The sequence below is a fragment of the Lepisma saccharinum genome, chromosome 29 (genome assembly GCF_977018435.1).
Source record: "Lepisma saccharinum chromosome 29, izLepSacc3.1, whole genome shotgun sequence".
NCBI classification, from domain to species: domain Eukaryota; kingdom Metazoa; phylum Arthropoda; class Insecta; order Zygentoma; family Lepismatidae; genus Lepisma; species Lepisma saccharinum.
Window position 1 is genome coordinate 35460310 of NC_139257.1, and position 15365 is coordinate 35475674.

General features: G+C 38.4%; 1 protein-coding gene across 2 annotated transcripts in view; it reads right to left on the reverse strand.

The window, feature by feature from the left end:
• Positions 1-15365, reverse strand: part of beta'COP (coatomer subunit beta') — a 79240-nt gene that overhangs the window by 20524 nt on the left and 43351 nt on the right. For both annotated transcript variants that reach the window (XM_083114807.1, XM_083114806.1), the window contains exons 13-15: positions 14638-14845; positions 11271-11406; positions 8242-8411 (exon numbers count right to left, since the gene is read on the reverse strand). In XM_083114807.1, the coding sequence (XP_082970933.1) occupies positions 8242-8411; positions 11271-11406; positions 14638-14845 (514 nt within the window). The remainder of the gene's footprint in view (positions 1-8241; positions 8412-11270; positions 11407-14637; positions 14846-15365) is intronic.

The window sequence follows — 15365 nt, forward strand, 5'->3', positions numbered from 1 at the left end:
AAAAAACTGTGTTCATTTATTTTTCACATTTCATACAACTAATATACTGAAATGAATAATTTGCAGTTTTCTTATTTAGCAGCGCTTTTTTGCCACTTTTCGCTAATCGCGGCGATGAGAATGATGATGAGATACAAAGAAAGTCTCTGCCCAGGGCGGGTGAATGATGATTGACTGATTGCTTTTCTTCGTTCTTCTGCTAGTTTTGGCTAATTGCGGAGATGAGGATGAAATCTATGAAGGGACAATTAGAACACAGAGAGGCATGGGCGTATATATAGTTCACGTAAGGTCAACTTTTGATATGATTAGGGTGTCTTTAATTCATAAGTGAAAACCCGGGACACTGCTGTCAGGGAAGGAGGGGGGTCGGCTGGACCTGAGAAAGTTGTATGTATGTACAACTTAATTATTATGTACATTTGTACAGTCCAATTATCATATTCTTTAAACTTCTCAATAAAAAACGGAAATCCACTTCGAAGTATATCATTAACCTTGCAATTCATTTCAGTGCCATAATGAACTAAGCTGCTATGTCACAATGTCGAAACTTTATTTGAAAACTGCGGACTGAACAGATAGGTACCCAAGCACCGACTGTTTACATGAAAGAGAATTGCAACTGAAATTCAGTGCTGCTAGCAGACGGCGGTGCCAATATCTTAGCAGCATCTTCTTGTAACTCGATAACTCTTGTATTATCGAGAAGGAGCGGTTCAATGTACAGTTACACTGTTTTGTAACACGAGCATTTTAATATTACGCATTTAAATATAAATAAAGGTCAAAAAGTATAGTCTTAATTATTTCTTCTTTCCCACCCGATTCCAGGATATTTGTGCATCCCGAAGAAACTATTCAGGACACTAGAACAAATTATATTATTCCGGGATTGTCCTGGAAAAACCGGGACATATGGCAGGCCTAGCTATCAAAATCCAATCTGCCACCACATGAAAACCCACGTCTTTATTAAATTAGGTCTATCTACGAACTTCTAACTTCTCTACATAAAATGAGTAAAAATGCTTAAAAAAAACGCTATTCCCAGCTTTACTTTAAAAATAATTACGATATTATAGTCCACGCATTTTCTTCGTTAACGTCCAAGAACTGAAGGAAGCCGCCGCCATGAACGTGGGTGGGGTTAAACAGCGGGCAAGTTGTTTTCGTCCAATCACACTCAACCTCCAGCCAATGGGCGCAGCTGTCATTCTGCTCGTCTACTCCACGTGGAGTCTCAGTCACATGACTGCGGATACGCTGTTGCCGTACTTTGCAACTTCAATGTGGAGACCGTGGGAAGGTGCTAATGCGGGGTAGGGACAAGGTGGCAACACTGCGTTGAATGTGATTGTTGCAGCTGGTGGATGCGCTCCGTGGACTCCAAAGCTAGCTCGGGCAAGTTGTTTTCGTCCAATCACACTCAACCTTCAGCCACTGGGCGCAGCTGTTATTCTGCTCGTCTACTCCACGTGGAGTCTCAGTCACATGATTGCTGATACGATGTTGCCGTACTATGCAACTTCAATGTGGAGACCGTGGGAGGGTGCTAATGCGGGGTAGGGACAAGGTGGCAACACTGCGTTGAATGTGATTGTTGCAGCTGGTGGATGCGCTCCGTGGACTCCAAAGCTAGCTCGGGCAAGTTGTTTTCGTCCAATCACACTCAACCTTCAGCCACTGGGCGCAGCTGTTATTCTGCTCGTCTACTCCACGTGGAGTCTCAGTCACATGACTGCGGATACGCTGTTGCCGTACTTTGCAACTTCAATATGGAGACCGTGGGAAGGTGCTAATGCGGGGTAGGGACAAGGTGGCAACACTGCGTTGAATGTGATTGTTGCAGCTGGTGGACGCGCTCCGTGGACTCCAAAGCTAGCTGGTCGTTAACGAAGCTAGGGCGTCGACTATGCAATTAGTATTTTCCTCCTTGCTACAAAATTGACAATAACATCAGCGGTGTTAATTTAATATTACCATGTACACTTAACAGTGCAGGTCCCATTAGTCGAGCATCTCCTGTTGAATTCGAAGACCTGATTTCAAAATCTTTAATGTTGAACACATCTTCTTGAGTGTTGCAGTGTAGTCAAGATTACCAACGACTTGTGCATATTTGGGTAAAATAGTTTGTCACAATTTTCTACTGCCTATAATGCAAACCCTGGACGTGTCTTTTCAAGTACTGTTTGCCACTTCATTTACCACATTTGTCATTCAGACTTGAAATTGTACAAATTATCAACCAGGCCATCCAACATTTTGACGCACTGTTCCAATGAATGAGGGATAGCCATTTCACATTTTTAGAAGAAGTTGTTGCATTGTTCGTTCTATTTGACGGTTGGGTGTTCTAGGTCTCTTCATTTCTTCATCATAGTCTCTAAGTAGTTTCTATGCTTTGGAATAAATGTCATTAAAGTTCTCAGAACTTTCTCTGTTTTTTAAATATCGTAATGTTCTACTAGGAACGTGGGATCAAACCAAGAACCTTAACCATTATGGTGGGTGATGCAGCTTACTTAATCATTCATCCTCATTGGTGAGCACTCGCCCCTGGCAGATAACTCGATGGTAATGGGCGAGAGGTTACTTTACACACTTAGAAATGGCAACACACAAGCATTTGGATTTATACCTTCAAGTCTAGATCAACATGGTTGGAATAGGATAATACCTGTCTATCTGATGATGAAGAAGTTCCCTGTAGAAGACTCTTAGAATAAGCCTGTACTGGCTCCCTCAATCTCCCTAGTTGCTTCTCCTTTCATGACTCGAGACAAAAGACCCCACAACGCCTGTTGCTGTATTATTCCTTCTTCCGACTCCCTGGTGGATGTCATAGGAAATATGATACATGATTGAACCTCCATTGGTACAGCATTTGCAATTTTCCACATACACCATATTCACACAGTCATCACCCCATAAATCCACTCAGATCTGGAATATTTTGCTCGATTTTGTTATGGACATGCACAGTTTCTTTTTTATGGGTACACAAAATGCAATGTTGTATACTGAATGTTCATTTAAGATGTTTTCAAAAGGTTTCAAGTGCATTACAACCTTCTGTCTTGAACTTTTCCTGGCGGGAAACGGATATCAACAAGGTAAGCTCCATATAGAACAGCACTTCAAGCTAAAAAAATAATTACTTCGGAAAGTTGTAAACCGTTTCTTTCATTCACAATCCCAAAGCCAGAGACCAGGATGGATCTAACGGGTGAACCTTTCTATGAACACAACCTCCTACATCAACCTCCCTTCCACATAATACAGTAAAACCTCGTTAATCCAGACTAATGGGGGATAAGTTGACGGGGGTTTAACGAACGTCCGGATTAATTGAAATAACCTAAAAGAACAGTAGAAAGTGCATTAAAACTCCATTTATAGCAACAAGACATGTTTATTATGGTGTATTCAAAGGGCATAAGCCTAAATACACTGTACAGTACTGTACAAAGCCTGTGGGAAACATAATTTCATCAGTTGTTGACTGCCTTTTCTTTGGAAAGTTCTCTTGTTGACTTCTAGCCACATTTAAAACCTTGCATTCTGCTTTCTTTTTGGAGGGGGGTTGCCTGTCCGGATTAAGCGAAGTCCGGCTTATCGGGGTCCGGATTAACGAGGTTTTACTGTACATCTGTACCAATCAACAATTCCGATCATTGTTTGGCATATGTTTCATCTGTGTTTCAGCAAAACAAACCTAAGGGCACACAACAATTACTTGGAAGGACTATAATGCGATAGTGAAAGACAACCTCGAAAACGACCTAAGCAAAATAAATTGGAATAAATTAATGGAATGTGCAATGAAAATAAAGTGCATTTCTTCAGTGTTTAATAAACATGCTCCACTGAAAACTCTTCACAGAACTAAGAGAAAAGCACACTGGATAACAGAAAATATTAAGTTAATCATGAAATTAAGACTGAAATTTAAGCGGACAAACAATTCTATCATTGTACTGAATATAAAAGACTGTAATTTCACAAGATTGGTAGTAAGGCAAAAAAAATAAAAAAATAATCAAACATATCAAAAATACGTCAAATGATTCAAAGCACATGTGAGGAATTGGGATTATAGTGGAAAAAACAAAATGGGGAAACTTGCCCCCACATTAATGGTAATGTGCTAAATAATCACTTTGTGAAAGTATGCAGCAACTTGACAATAAATCACAAGAAGTTTCTCAGCAGTGTGAGTGATATTACGCTGGCTGTTTCTATGTGTGTGTGGCAGAATTTAGTTTTCATGAAGTGGATGAGTCCGTTGTCAGAAAATCATTATACAAAATCCGATCAAACATGGCTGGAGTTGACTGCTATCTGTAAAAATGATAAAACTCCCACTTCCCAAATCCATCCGCCATTAATGCATATCATTAATTGTTCGCTCAGCACATTCTCTTTCCCACATTCTTGGAAGGAGGCAAAGGTCATTCCCATACCTAAGAAACAGATCCTGAGCTCTGTAAATGACATTCGCCCCATTAATATTTTTCTGGTATTTTCAAAAATCACTGAGAAAACCGTAAACAATGAAGTACATTGGTGAGTATAACATTTTTCCCATGCAACAATCCGGTTTTCGTCCTCACTATAGCATGCAAACAGCTTTCCTAAAAGTGACCAATGATATTTTACATGGAATGGACAAATCCTAGGTAACAATGTTTACTTTACTTGACGTCAACAAAGTTTGTGACACGTTGCCACATAAACTACCTCTTGTAAAACTCTAGCATTACAAATTTTTCCCAATAGCACTTAAATTGTTTGACATGTATCTCCATGGAAGGCAACAGCATGTATTAACTGATAAACTGCCATCACCACTGTGATTGAATGCTGGAGTTCCTCACGGTTTAATCCTTGGCCCTTTATTATTCACATTAGTAGCTGCTGACTTGATAACGCCTGTTGTAATGATAGAATCAGTACATGATCATTTTTTCTATTAGTTTTATACATGTTAAATATGATGTTTTTTCAATACCAATGTAACACCTTTCTTTATGCAGTTTTAAAGTTAACATACTAGTGGCTTGCCCTACGTGACGGAAGCAGGGTTGCGGAAGGCGGTTAATTTTAAAATCCTTTTTCCTCCAAGTCATTAAGGGTGAAATTTCCAGTTTACTGGTCATTCTTCGGAGGGCCTATATAAAGGATCTGGTGGACTAGCAGGCATCGGCATTCTAACGTTTCTTGGACAAGGGGGGGGACTTTGAAGGTTCTCTCAACGTCGGTATAGAGTGGCTGTGGCTAACAGCTGATCATTCATAAGCAGTCCACTTAATTATTTTTGAATAATTTGGCGACAAGCCAACGTTTAGTTCCTAGAGAATATAGTTATTTTCGTTTAGTGGCTGTCCAAGTGCAGAAATGGTGTCTCTGACGCCTTTCGCTGTGTGTGATGAGTTGTCGTGCTGCAAAATCACTTTTCCGTGTCTTGTCGCCCAATCAGGCACTTTTCGATCAATGCATGGTTCAAATTGATGAGTTGTTGACGGTAGCGAACGGCATTCACCGTTTCACCTGGTTTCAGAAGCTCATGGTACACCACACCCTTCTGATCACACCAAATGCACAGCATTGTCACCGGCACACCTAGTACCATATTCTTCACCATGGATATTAGGAAAAAACTCAGTTCTTTTATCTCTATGATACCCAGACGTTCAGTTTAAAAATATATAAAAAGACTTGTTTATTTGGTTTGAAGGTCAACATGTTTCCCAGACAAACCCAATATCACGATTACTCGCACTCGGTTGCACATCCACGGCATTTTGACAGGTACTGTCCTGGCAACACACTGACGTAACAGTTGAGACTGTGCACCAACCCTTGCTTCCAGCGCCACCCAGCGAGGAAATTAAGAATTATTAACCGGAACACCTGGTAGTAGTTACTCTATGTCTTTCAATTCGATCAAACCCTTTTGTTACTTTTGATTGCGTAATGCAACTTACTTGCCTGGGGAAGTAACAAAAATACATAACAAAAAAAGCAAATCACTGTGAAATTTTGTAATGTGTCACTGTTTTGCCGACAGATTTAATTTACAAAATGCAATTGCACTATTAAATCACGACTTGAATGCAAAATATTAATGGAAATGCAGAACGCACAACACGAAATTTAGGCTTGATCATGGATAAAAAATTATACTGGTCTGAACATGTACTAAAACAATGCGGGAAAGAATATTCAGTGCTAAAGAGGCCTTGTAGATTTTATTTCACCCAAAATTAAATTAAATTTAGTTCAATATTTAATATATTCTCTTTTCGACTATTGAGATGTTGTTTATGGGCCAAGAATCACAAAAAAGCTCTCAAGCGAAATACAGAAAGCCCAAAATGCATGTATGAGGTACGTAAATAGATTTAAAAATCACGAACACGTTCTACCTGTGCTTAATCAGCACAAAATTCTCAACATGGCAAGACGGAGGGAACGGCACATGATCTGCACTACTTGTAATGTTATAAATAAAAGCAACGCAGACTATCTGAGTGCGAAGCTTAAAGCCAGGAGTGAAACACACCCATACTCCACCAGAAAAGCCACTAATTTCAATATACCTCACTGCAGAATCTCTGCTTGGCAATCTTTGTTTAGTTATATCACACCTAAAATCTGCAATGTACTCCCGAACAAAGTAAAATTATAGAAGCATAAACACTTTTGCCAGACAGTGCATGATCAGAAGCAAAGTAAGACCACGTACAATTAAAAATTGAAATTTCCTGTGAATTGTTGGAAAATATATTACCTTAAACTGAACTGAAATTAAGTAGTAATAATATATGCATTATTATTATTTTTGTCATATATTTGCACATACACACTGTGCAAATGTGAATGATTGTGCACTTAAGCGAAAAGGCTCTTGCTTCAGCACTCTAGTGCAGTGCAAAAAATTTTTCGAAGGTGATGTAACACGGTCAGGGAGTTGTTCGCATGCAAATATTACAATTAAGTGCAAAGAAGCGGCAAAATCTATTCTGAATATATCTAAAGGCTTGGCCATGAAAATAGGCAGCTGGGCAGAATTGCACAGGTGCCATATATGTGAAAAGAAATGAGAGCAGAACAAAAGTCGTTGGTTCCTGTGCACTGTGTGGCAACGTCAACCGGGCTGCATTGCCTATTTCGAGCATCAGACCGAACTCTCTCTCTCTGGGGCACTTTTGTATCATCTCTGACCTTTCGAGCGAATACTGTCAGTTTGTATCACATAGATTACAAAGACCAACTCTACAACAAGATCTTTCATTCTCTTAAAGCTCCGAAAACATGGGGTTGTGCCCCGATGTGGCAACAGTGCAAACTTCTGCTACGCATCTAATTTCATGGTCGTGCATTTAGGTACGGATTATCCTATCTGTGGATCCAGCCACAATATCCTCAATAACTTGTATGAATGTAATTTCCATAGCATACTATGAGGAGGAATTGATGGTTGAGCACCTCCGAAAAGATTACCTCCCTGTCCCCTTCGCACCCAAACCACAACATTAGCACAAAATAACATCAAATGTGTGGCTTGCAGATTTAATAGTGGCAACTACAATTAACTTACAAATGATTAGTCACCAGGATTGTGTACAACTGTTGCCAGGGATGTGGAAATCATAGTATACCTGTAGCAGCACCTGTTCTGTTGATGGTTCGAAAGGAGGAGTCTATTGCTTGAAGAATCTTTGGAACAGTTGGGAAGGCAATCTTAGGGATCAAATCAAACTCACAGTGGATGGTAGAGCACCTGCCAGCCCCATCGAGCTAACAAATTAGCCACAGGTTGCGATACGTGTGTCCGAGCATTGTCCTGCCAAATGATGGTAGGATTCAGCAGAAAGTGTTGCCTCTTCTTTCGCAACGCAGGATGCAGTTTATGTTCCAAAAATGAACAGTAATACTGCACACTGAGGGTCTGTCCTCGAGGTACGGTATGCATTAAGATAACACCATCACAATCGTACACAGGAATCACCATAACTTTTACATTAATGGGCTTCTAACTACACAACTTTAGACTGCCAACTCCAATACTCCATTCCTCTCACCATTACACATGCCCCTCGAGTTGGTAGAGTCCATTTACTGAGAGTAGGTTAGGTATCAAACAAACGTGTGGTATAAGCAAGAAGCATGGTGAATATACAGCAGTGTTGCCACTATTAAATCTCCAACTCCCGAATAAGAAGTACTCACCATCGTGTCAATGGTGTCATCCAAATTCATGCTTTCCAGTTCCAACTCAAACTCCTTCTCTAACTGGGCTGTGTCAATGGTCACGGCAGACTTTGAAGCTGGAATACTGCTTGCTGCCCCTGTTGCTTCTGCCTGCTGTGGAATGCTCTGTGGAAGGCCTGGTGCAGCTGCTACAATGCAAAGTAGAAAAGGGTAATTATAAATTTACTAAACAAACTGTACAAATTTTCCAAGATTAATACGCTATTATTCATGCATTTATTCAGTCTGGCTATTCTAGTTTCAAAATTAAAACAGAATTTCATGCTTTCTAATTAAATTTCTATATATTTTTTCTTTTTTCAGGAAATCCAATTTTTTCCATTTTTATATCTCTCTCTCTCTGTTTTCATGGATAGATACTTCTGGGTTAAAACGATTTTACACCACCTTGAATATGTAGTGTGGAAAACAGCACGGTTCTGGGCTCTCTGGCGGTTCCTCTGCATTACGATCAGCTAGAGGTGTTGGTTTCGGCATGCGTACATGGTATTTGTCTGCTTATAATGGAAATAAATGGAGTTTTCGTTGCAATGTCTTTTACATGAAACATTTCTATGAATGTGATAATTGCTGGTACAGTGGTCGTGAAGATATTAACAAACATTCTAGACAGTCGACCACATCCTGTTATCGTGACTTTCATTAATAATACGGGAGAAAATATACAAGTGGGATTTTGTAGGTTAGTTGCGTGTTACTCACAAATCCAGAATATAAAAAAGGAAAGTTAAAAATTGTACTTACGTATGTGAGTATAGTGCTCTTATTGTAGAACGACGTTATCATCATTTCTTTTAAAGAAATTCACACTGAAGCATTTGTATTTTTGATATTTACAGTCTTTTTTCTTCCGCTTGAAACTAATCACGGCGATGATGATAACATGATTGCATGAAACGACAAAGGAAAACCCACAAAACTCCTTAGTGCCATCGACGTGAGAGTAAGGAAACTTTCAGACCAATAGGACAAGTGACACGGGAAGTTCACACTGATGTGATTAGTGACACAGACGCTACCGGACTGTAAAATAGCATTCATTGCGCATGAGGGTCCAGCAAACAGTAAACTGTTCAGCAAGCGACAAGGTCATGTGTTGCATTCACGTGCTGCTTGTTACTTCCGTCCTTAAAGAAATGGTACTCTGACCAAAGCGACATGCCACAGGGGAAGTTCCCAACGAAGTGACAAGCTACATGGTGATGTCAGTCTATTAGCAAGCGTTTACTGCTAATTGAGCAAACAACAGATCTAGGGGACACGATAAACCGCATGTTACAACAACAGATCTAGGCGACATGATAAACTGCACGTGTCGGTCTGTCGCTTGTGCGTTGCTCAAACTGGGCCATTTCCTCAATAGCTTGCCACATGTTGCCATGGCTTGTTGTTTGCGCATGCACGATGCGATGAGCATCTTGCTGTAGGGAGATTGCGCACCAAAGAGACAACCGCATGCAACACTTGTCGCTTGAGGATTTCACCACAGAACGCTGGCCCGTGCTGCCCGTCATGCTGCTACAGTGTGAAACATTGCTCTTGATGGACTCGTTTCCAAACGATATGTGTGGCATGTTAGACCGAAGGACCCATGTCGTTTTGGTGTAAAATCCCCGTATTGTTTGTTGTGTGCCGCTTTGGTCTAAAAATCTCCTTCAGGAAACTGTGCAGTCAGAGCTTGTGTCGCTATGGTTTGAAAGGCTGCATTGATTACCAACTGCTCGCTTCCAAGTGACACTTGTGTTTTGTCGCCTCAGTATGAAATATCTCTGAGGATCAACACTTGTATTTTGTCGCCTCGGTATGAAGTATCTCTCAGGATACTATTTATATTCTAATAATATAGAAAAATAAACTCTAGTACACATTCTAACATCTGACGTAACAATTTCATTTGGCAGTCAATCGAATAGTTACAACCAGGAAGTGTCCGTGACTGTACATGAGCACAATTCATATTTTTAAGTTCTATAACTTTTATGTTCACCACGAATGCTCTCGGTTTCTGCCAGTGCTAACGCAACAGGATCTGTTACCTTGAAACACTGATGACATCTCAAATTTCTACATAGTATACCTCTTGGGTGTGTCAAATCGTAAGGTAATTTACATATCTACGCTGGGAGAAACTGTGACTGTCAACATCAACAGCGTTTTGAAGGCAACAGATCCTGTTGGGGTAGTACTGGCAGAGAGAATTCCACACAGGTAGAACAGTGACAGTGAAAATTAATATGAAGCCAGAGCTGGCTTGGTTGCTCAGTGGCAATGGTATAGTATGCCAGACACCCAGGTTCAAGTCATGGTCAGGCCTACATTTTTTACTGAAATTTCTAGTACAGTTGACCGCTCAGGAAAGATCGCCGACAGAAGGTAGTGACAGGTACTCCACTATTATGGTAGGGAAAGTGCACCCTGAGTGGGAACAACATGGTGGCCTCACTGTAACAGGTGCAGCGACGCAAGTCATTGCCGAATATTTTTGAGAGTCGGTTGCCAGGAAACACGTGTCGCTTATCACTTGTTGCCTGTCACTTCGGTCTGAATGCTTCCATTGACTGAACGGGGCTCCTGTCTTTTGTCGTGTCGCCTATCAAGTGTCGCAAATTGTGTTAAACATTTGTACATCACTCATATTTTTATATAATAATGTTTTGTGATGCATTTACGAGTGTAGGAGTTATAATGCAACACCTATTTTGATTCTATTGTTATTTTATTAAACTCTTTCTGGTCGTATAAAGAAAACTCTGGGGGTAAAGGCAGTCAGGGGTGTGGTGCTGATCACATCACTGCCCAGCTTCGGCCAAGATCAAGAAAGTGTGGCACCCTAACTCCCCACCTCTATATGCCTTTATGGTGTGGTGGAACGCACAGGGAAGCACTTTACTTATTCCTGGGACACTTAGTTCGTACCCCCTCCCCCCGAAACATATTTCCAGATAACTGGTGAAAAGAGATAGGGGAATTTTTAAAAAAATACTTACAAGGAATGGTATGTGGTTCTTCTGTTTTAACTTCAGAGGCAGCAGTTCCTTCCGTGTCTAATGGTGGGGTGTACTGGAAGTGGCCAGCAGCTTCTGCTGCCTTCATTTCATCTACTGGGTTTCGTTCATGGTTAGGCTGCAAGAAAATAAGAAAATATTAATCTGAAGGTTAGGCAATGTTAATTGCACTTAAAATTAGACCAGATAGCAGTTGTTTGCTTATTACAGTTAATTTTATCAAAAATTTAGCATGTGAGTACGAATGTGCAATTAACGTAATTTTCTAAAAGTTACATATTTCAATATATCTTTCTATATACAGTAGAACCTCGACTTTACATTTTTTTAGAGGACCAAGTTGAAAAAACTTAAAATGTAGGAAAATGTAAAGTCAAGGAAAATTTTACAACATTATGCTATGTTGGGACCATCAAAATAAAATGTAAATGGGGAATATGTAAAATCTGTGAACATATAATCTGGGATCATATGTTTCACGTTAATGGCACGTAAAAATTCAGGGTGTAATCATTAAACTTTATCAAGATTTCAAATGGTATTTTAACGTATCATGTATCACCAGGGTGGCTACTCACTGGGAATTCCTTGAATTCCAGGAATTATGCGTGAATTATTGGCTCCAGGAATTGTGCGTGAATTCTGCTTGAATTTTTCTCCGTAGACGTGAAAAATTGCAACTTTTCAGAATCCTAATTCCATTGAATTTATACATATTTATTAATAACTTGAGACCAGTTTTTCACAGTTTAGATTTTATTTTTATCGAGGAAGGAAAAGAAGCTGCGTGAAAAATAAAACAGTATTCTCTCAATCCGTTTACTTTGTTAGTATCCTTTGCGGAACAATCTATCTGACGGATGGAAGATTATTGCAAGATAAAATATCTTGAAGTTGTTTAGGTATATTTGAAATTCTTATAGAATTAACAATTTTTCATACATTACTATTTCCCGTAACATTTGTGACTTGTGTTTGTAGATGTTTTTATAGTCTGAGTAGCTATGTGAAATGACAAATGTAAACTCTGCACCTTAAACCATTTACATTGTTAATATAAGTATTTGTGTGTGTTTGTGTGTGGTTGGTGAGAGACAGTAAAAACCTTAGTTTGAAATTATAGAAAACAACCAGTTTGTGCCCTTCAATTTTTGTAAAGTTCGCCTTGAAAACCAGGAATTACACTTGAATTTTATTATGGTCCGAGAGTAGCCACCCTGATCATACCGGTTAATGTGTGTTATTGTGGAGGGAGAGAGAGAGGGAGGTGGGGGAAGCAAAAAGGGGTAGGTACTTATGCAAATATGGTATTTGATTTTTACCCAATATTTTTTCAGTCATCATCAGGTGAATAGTAACAAATCTATCAGATGTAGCACCTTTGCTATTGTTCGATTGATGATTATTTGAAATATGGTGTAAAACTCGAATTGAGCCAAGTGAAGTTACTTATAATATTTATCATAAAAACTATGATTTTTATTTAAAGAACCATTTTTGATGATTTTTTTAATTCACAATTTTTTATTATTATGTTTTTAAAAATATGCTTAAAATTGCTTGTATGGTATTTGGCACCATACATATAGAAATATGTTTTGTTACAGAAAAGCTTTTTCTGGTAAACGGCCCTGCAAAATATTTGAACAGTTTGATTAAAGCAAATAAAAAAATATGTGTAATTATACATACTTTTGTATTTCATTATGTACATATGAGCCTACGATGGAAATGTTTGTTGGGTGTGTTAATAAAACTCTAATAACTTCAGTAACTTTTCTACCAGTGAAAATAAAACATTCTGGATGTACTACATAATTGTGACTTAAAGTATTCTTTATAGTCTTTTTACCCATCTTTTTAATTGTAGTTTGTAAAATATCAGCTGCCATCTTTATTTACAGTTTAATGATAATGACTAGGCCCCGGATTCTCAGGTTTTAACCTATTTTATTCCTTACTTGGTAATGTCACTATTCTAACATATATTTTCGTTTTAGCCATTTCTTAAAGAAATACATGATTCCTATAGGTCCTAAAAATGGCTAAAAGAAGTTCAGATCCTAAGAAAGACTAAATTGAACTTTTCAGCTAAATAAATGTAAAAAAAAAAAAAAAAATCCTGAAACCTTGTTTTTTCATCAGAGTAAACACGACAATATGAAAAAGGATTCTCTCCCCCTCTCTTTCTCCCACACACACACACACACACACACACAGAAGGGGGGATGGAAATGAGAGAAGGGAAAGGGCATGAGAGAAGAAGGGAAGCAAAGTTGGCATTACAAAAGAAATAGCTTAACAATGACAAGTTTTAAATTTTTATTATTTTCTGTATTTTCTAAAAACTGTGTTTTTTCTATGCTTCAAGTTTAGTAAACATGTAATACCATGTAATATGTGAAGGAAAATGCGTTTGCAGTATTGATTCTCATGTAAATCTACGTAAATATTTGGGATTGATTTCAATAAAAATACGGGTAGGGAAAAAAAATCCTAAAAATGGCTAAATCATCTCTTTATAAAGCCTAAAATGATGTCTATAAAATCCTAAAAGTCCGGGCCCGAATAATGACTACTTATTATTTTAGGGATGGGTCCGATTAATCGGTACTCTGTCGGTATCGGCCGATATAGGAATATCGGTGTATCAGTAAAATTACAGATTATTTTCCTGATCAGATATATAGATAAATACCTGATAATTTAGTGCAAAATTCTGCCATTTTGTTGTAATTTTTATGGATAATCTCCATGCCATACTTTCTAAAAAAAAGTAAATGTCTAAATATGCAATTTCTTTTTCACTACAGTCACCTTGAAACACACATTTATTAGGGAGGTCAATGAACCTTTCAGGTTCTTCAAGGACAATTTCTAATTTTATATTGGATCGGTAGAATATCGGTTATCGGTATTGGTAAATTTTATATCGGTACTTTATCGGTATCGGCCAAAATTTCATATCGGACCATCCCTAGTATATTTTTCTACACAAAATGTTTGCTATTTTCCTTTCTTTTTTTCTTTCTTAGAGCATAATAAACAATATTAAACGATTTTGAGATTAATGTACTTCCACGAAAAGTGATTCTGATATCTTCAAAATCCGTATGTACATTATTCTACAAATTATTTTCTTAAAGTGATTTGTTTAAAAAAAAGCATCTGATTTAAATCACGATTTACATCAATTCATCTTGTCATAAATGCTATTATATCTAAATAAATTCATTTAGTACATGTGAAGTCTCTCTATGATTGCACAATTGAAGAATTATATGGAACCACAGTTTCATTGGCAAGAGAGACGAGAAAAAAACAAGAAAGAAACTTCTGGAACATTTACCTTCATTTGCCTATAAGCTTTCGCTGGAAACTTCTTATGCCGTTCCTGCTTCAAATACTGTTCAGTTCTGAGAGAATCTTGGAACCCTGGGAAAAGGTTTTCATACTCTTTGGGATCGGCCAATGACTGTCCAGCCTTTTCACTCACTTTTGACAATGATTCTCGCCAGAGCTTAACAATATCGGACATCCTGCTTGGCAAATAAGTTCTGAAAATTAAGAAAGTGAAACCATAAAACAAGCCCTACATGAAGAAAAATTCAACATTATTACCATAAGAATAAACGATATTTTAAACTGGAATGCCTATTTGAAACAGCTTACAACACATTATAACCAGATTGTGATACTGATACCAAAAACTGAAAATTGTAACAAATCAAAGTACAGGGTGGACAAAAAGTCCTGCACCATAGGTGTATGACGATGTGGCGGACGTGCCCCGAGCAGGATGACCACAAACATCAGCATTGGTGGAGGAAGCTGTTCTAGCGAAGGTTTTTCAAGCCCAAAGATATCAACATGCCGAACAAGCTTAGGACAACCTAAAAGCAAAGGCATACAGTGTGAAAATCGGGAATCTCTGTGAGCAAATTGCTTCCGAGTGAAGTGCTGCGAGTGATGGGTGACCACCCACAGTTGTGTTGCGGGACTTTTAAACCACCCTGTAGATCAGAATATTTATAAATTTGATTTTATTACATTTCCATTGAAACTTTCACATAGCAA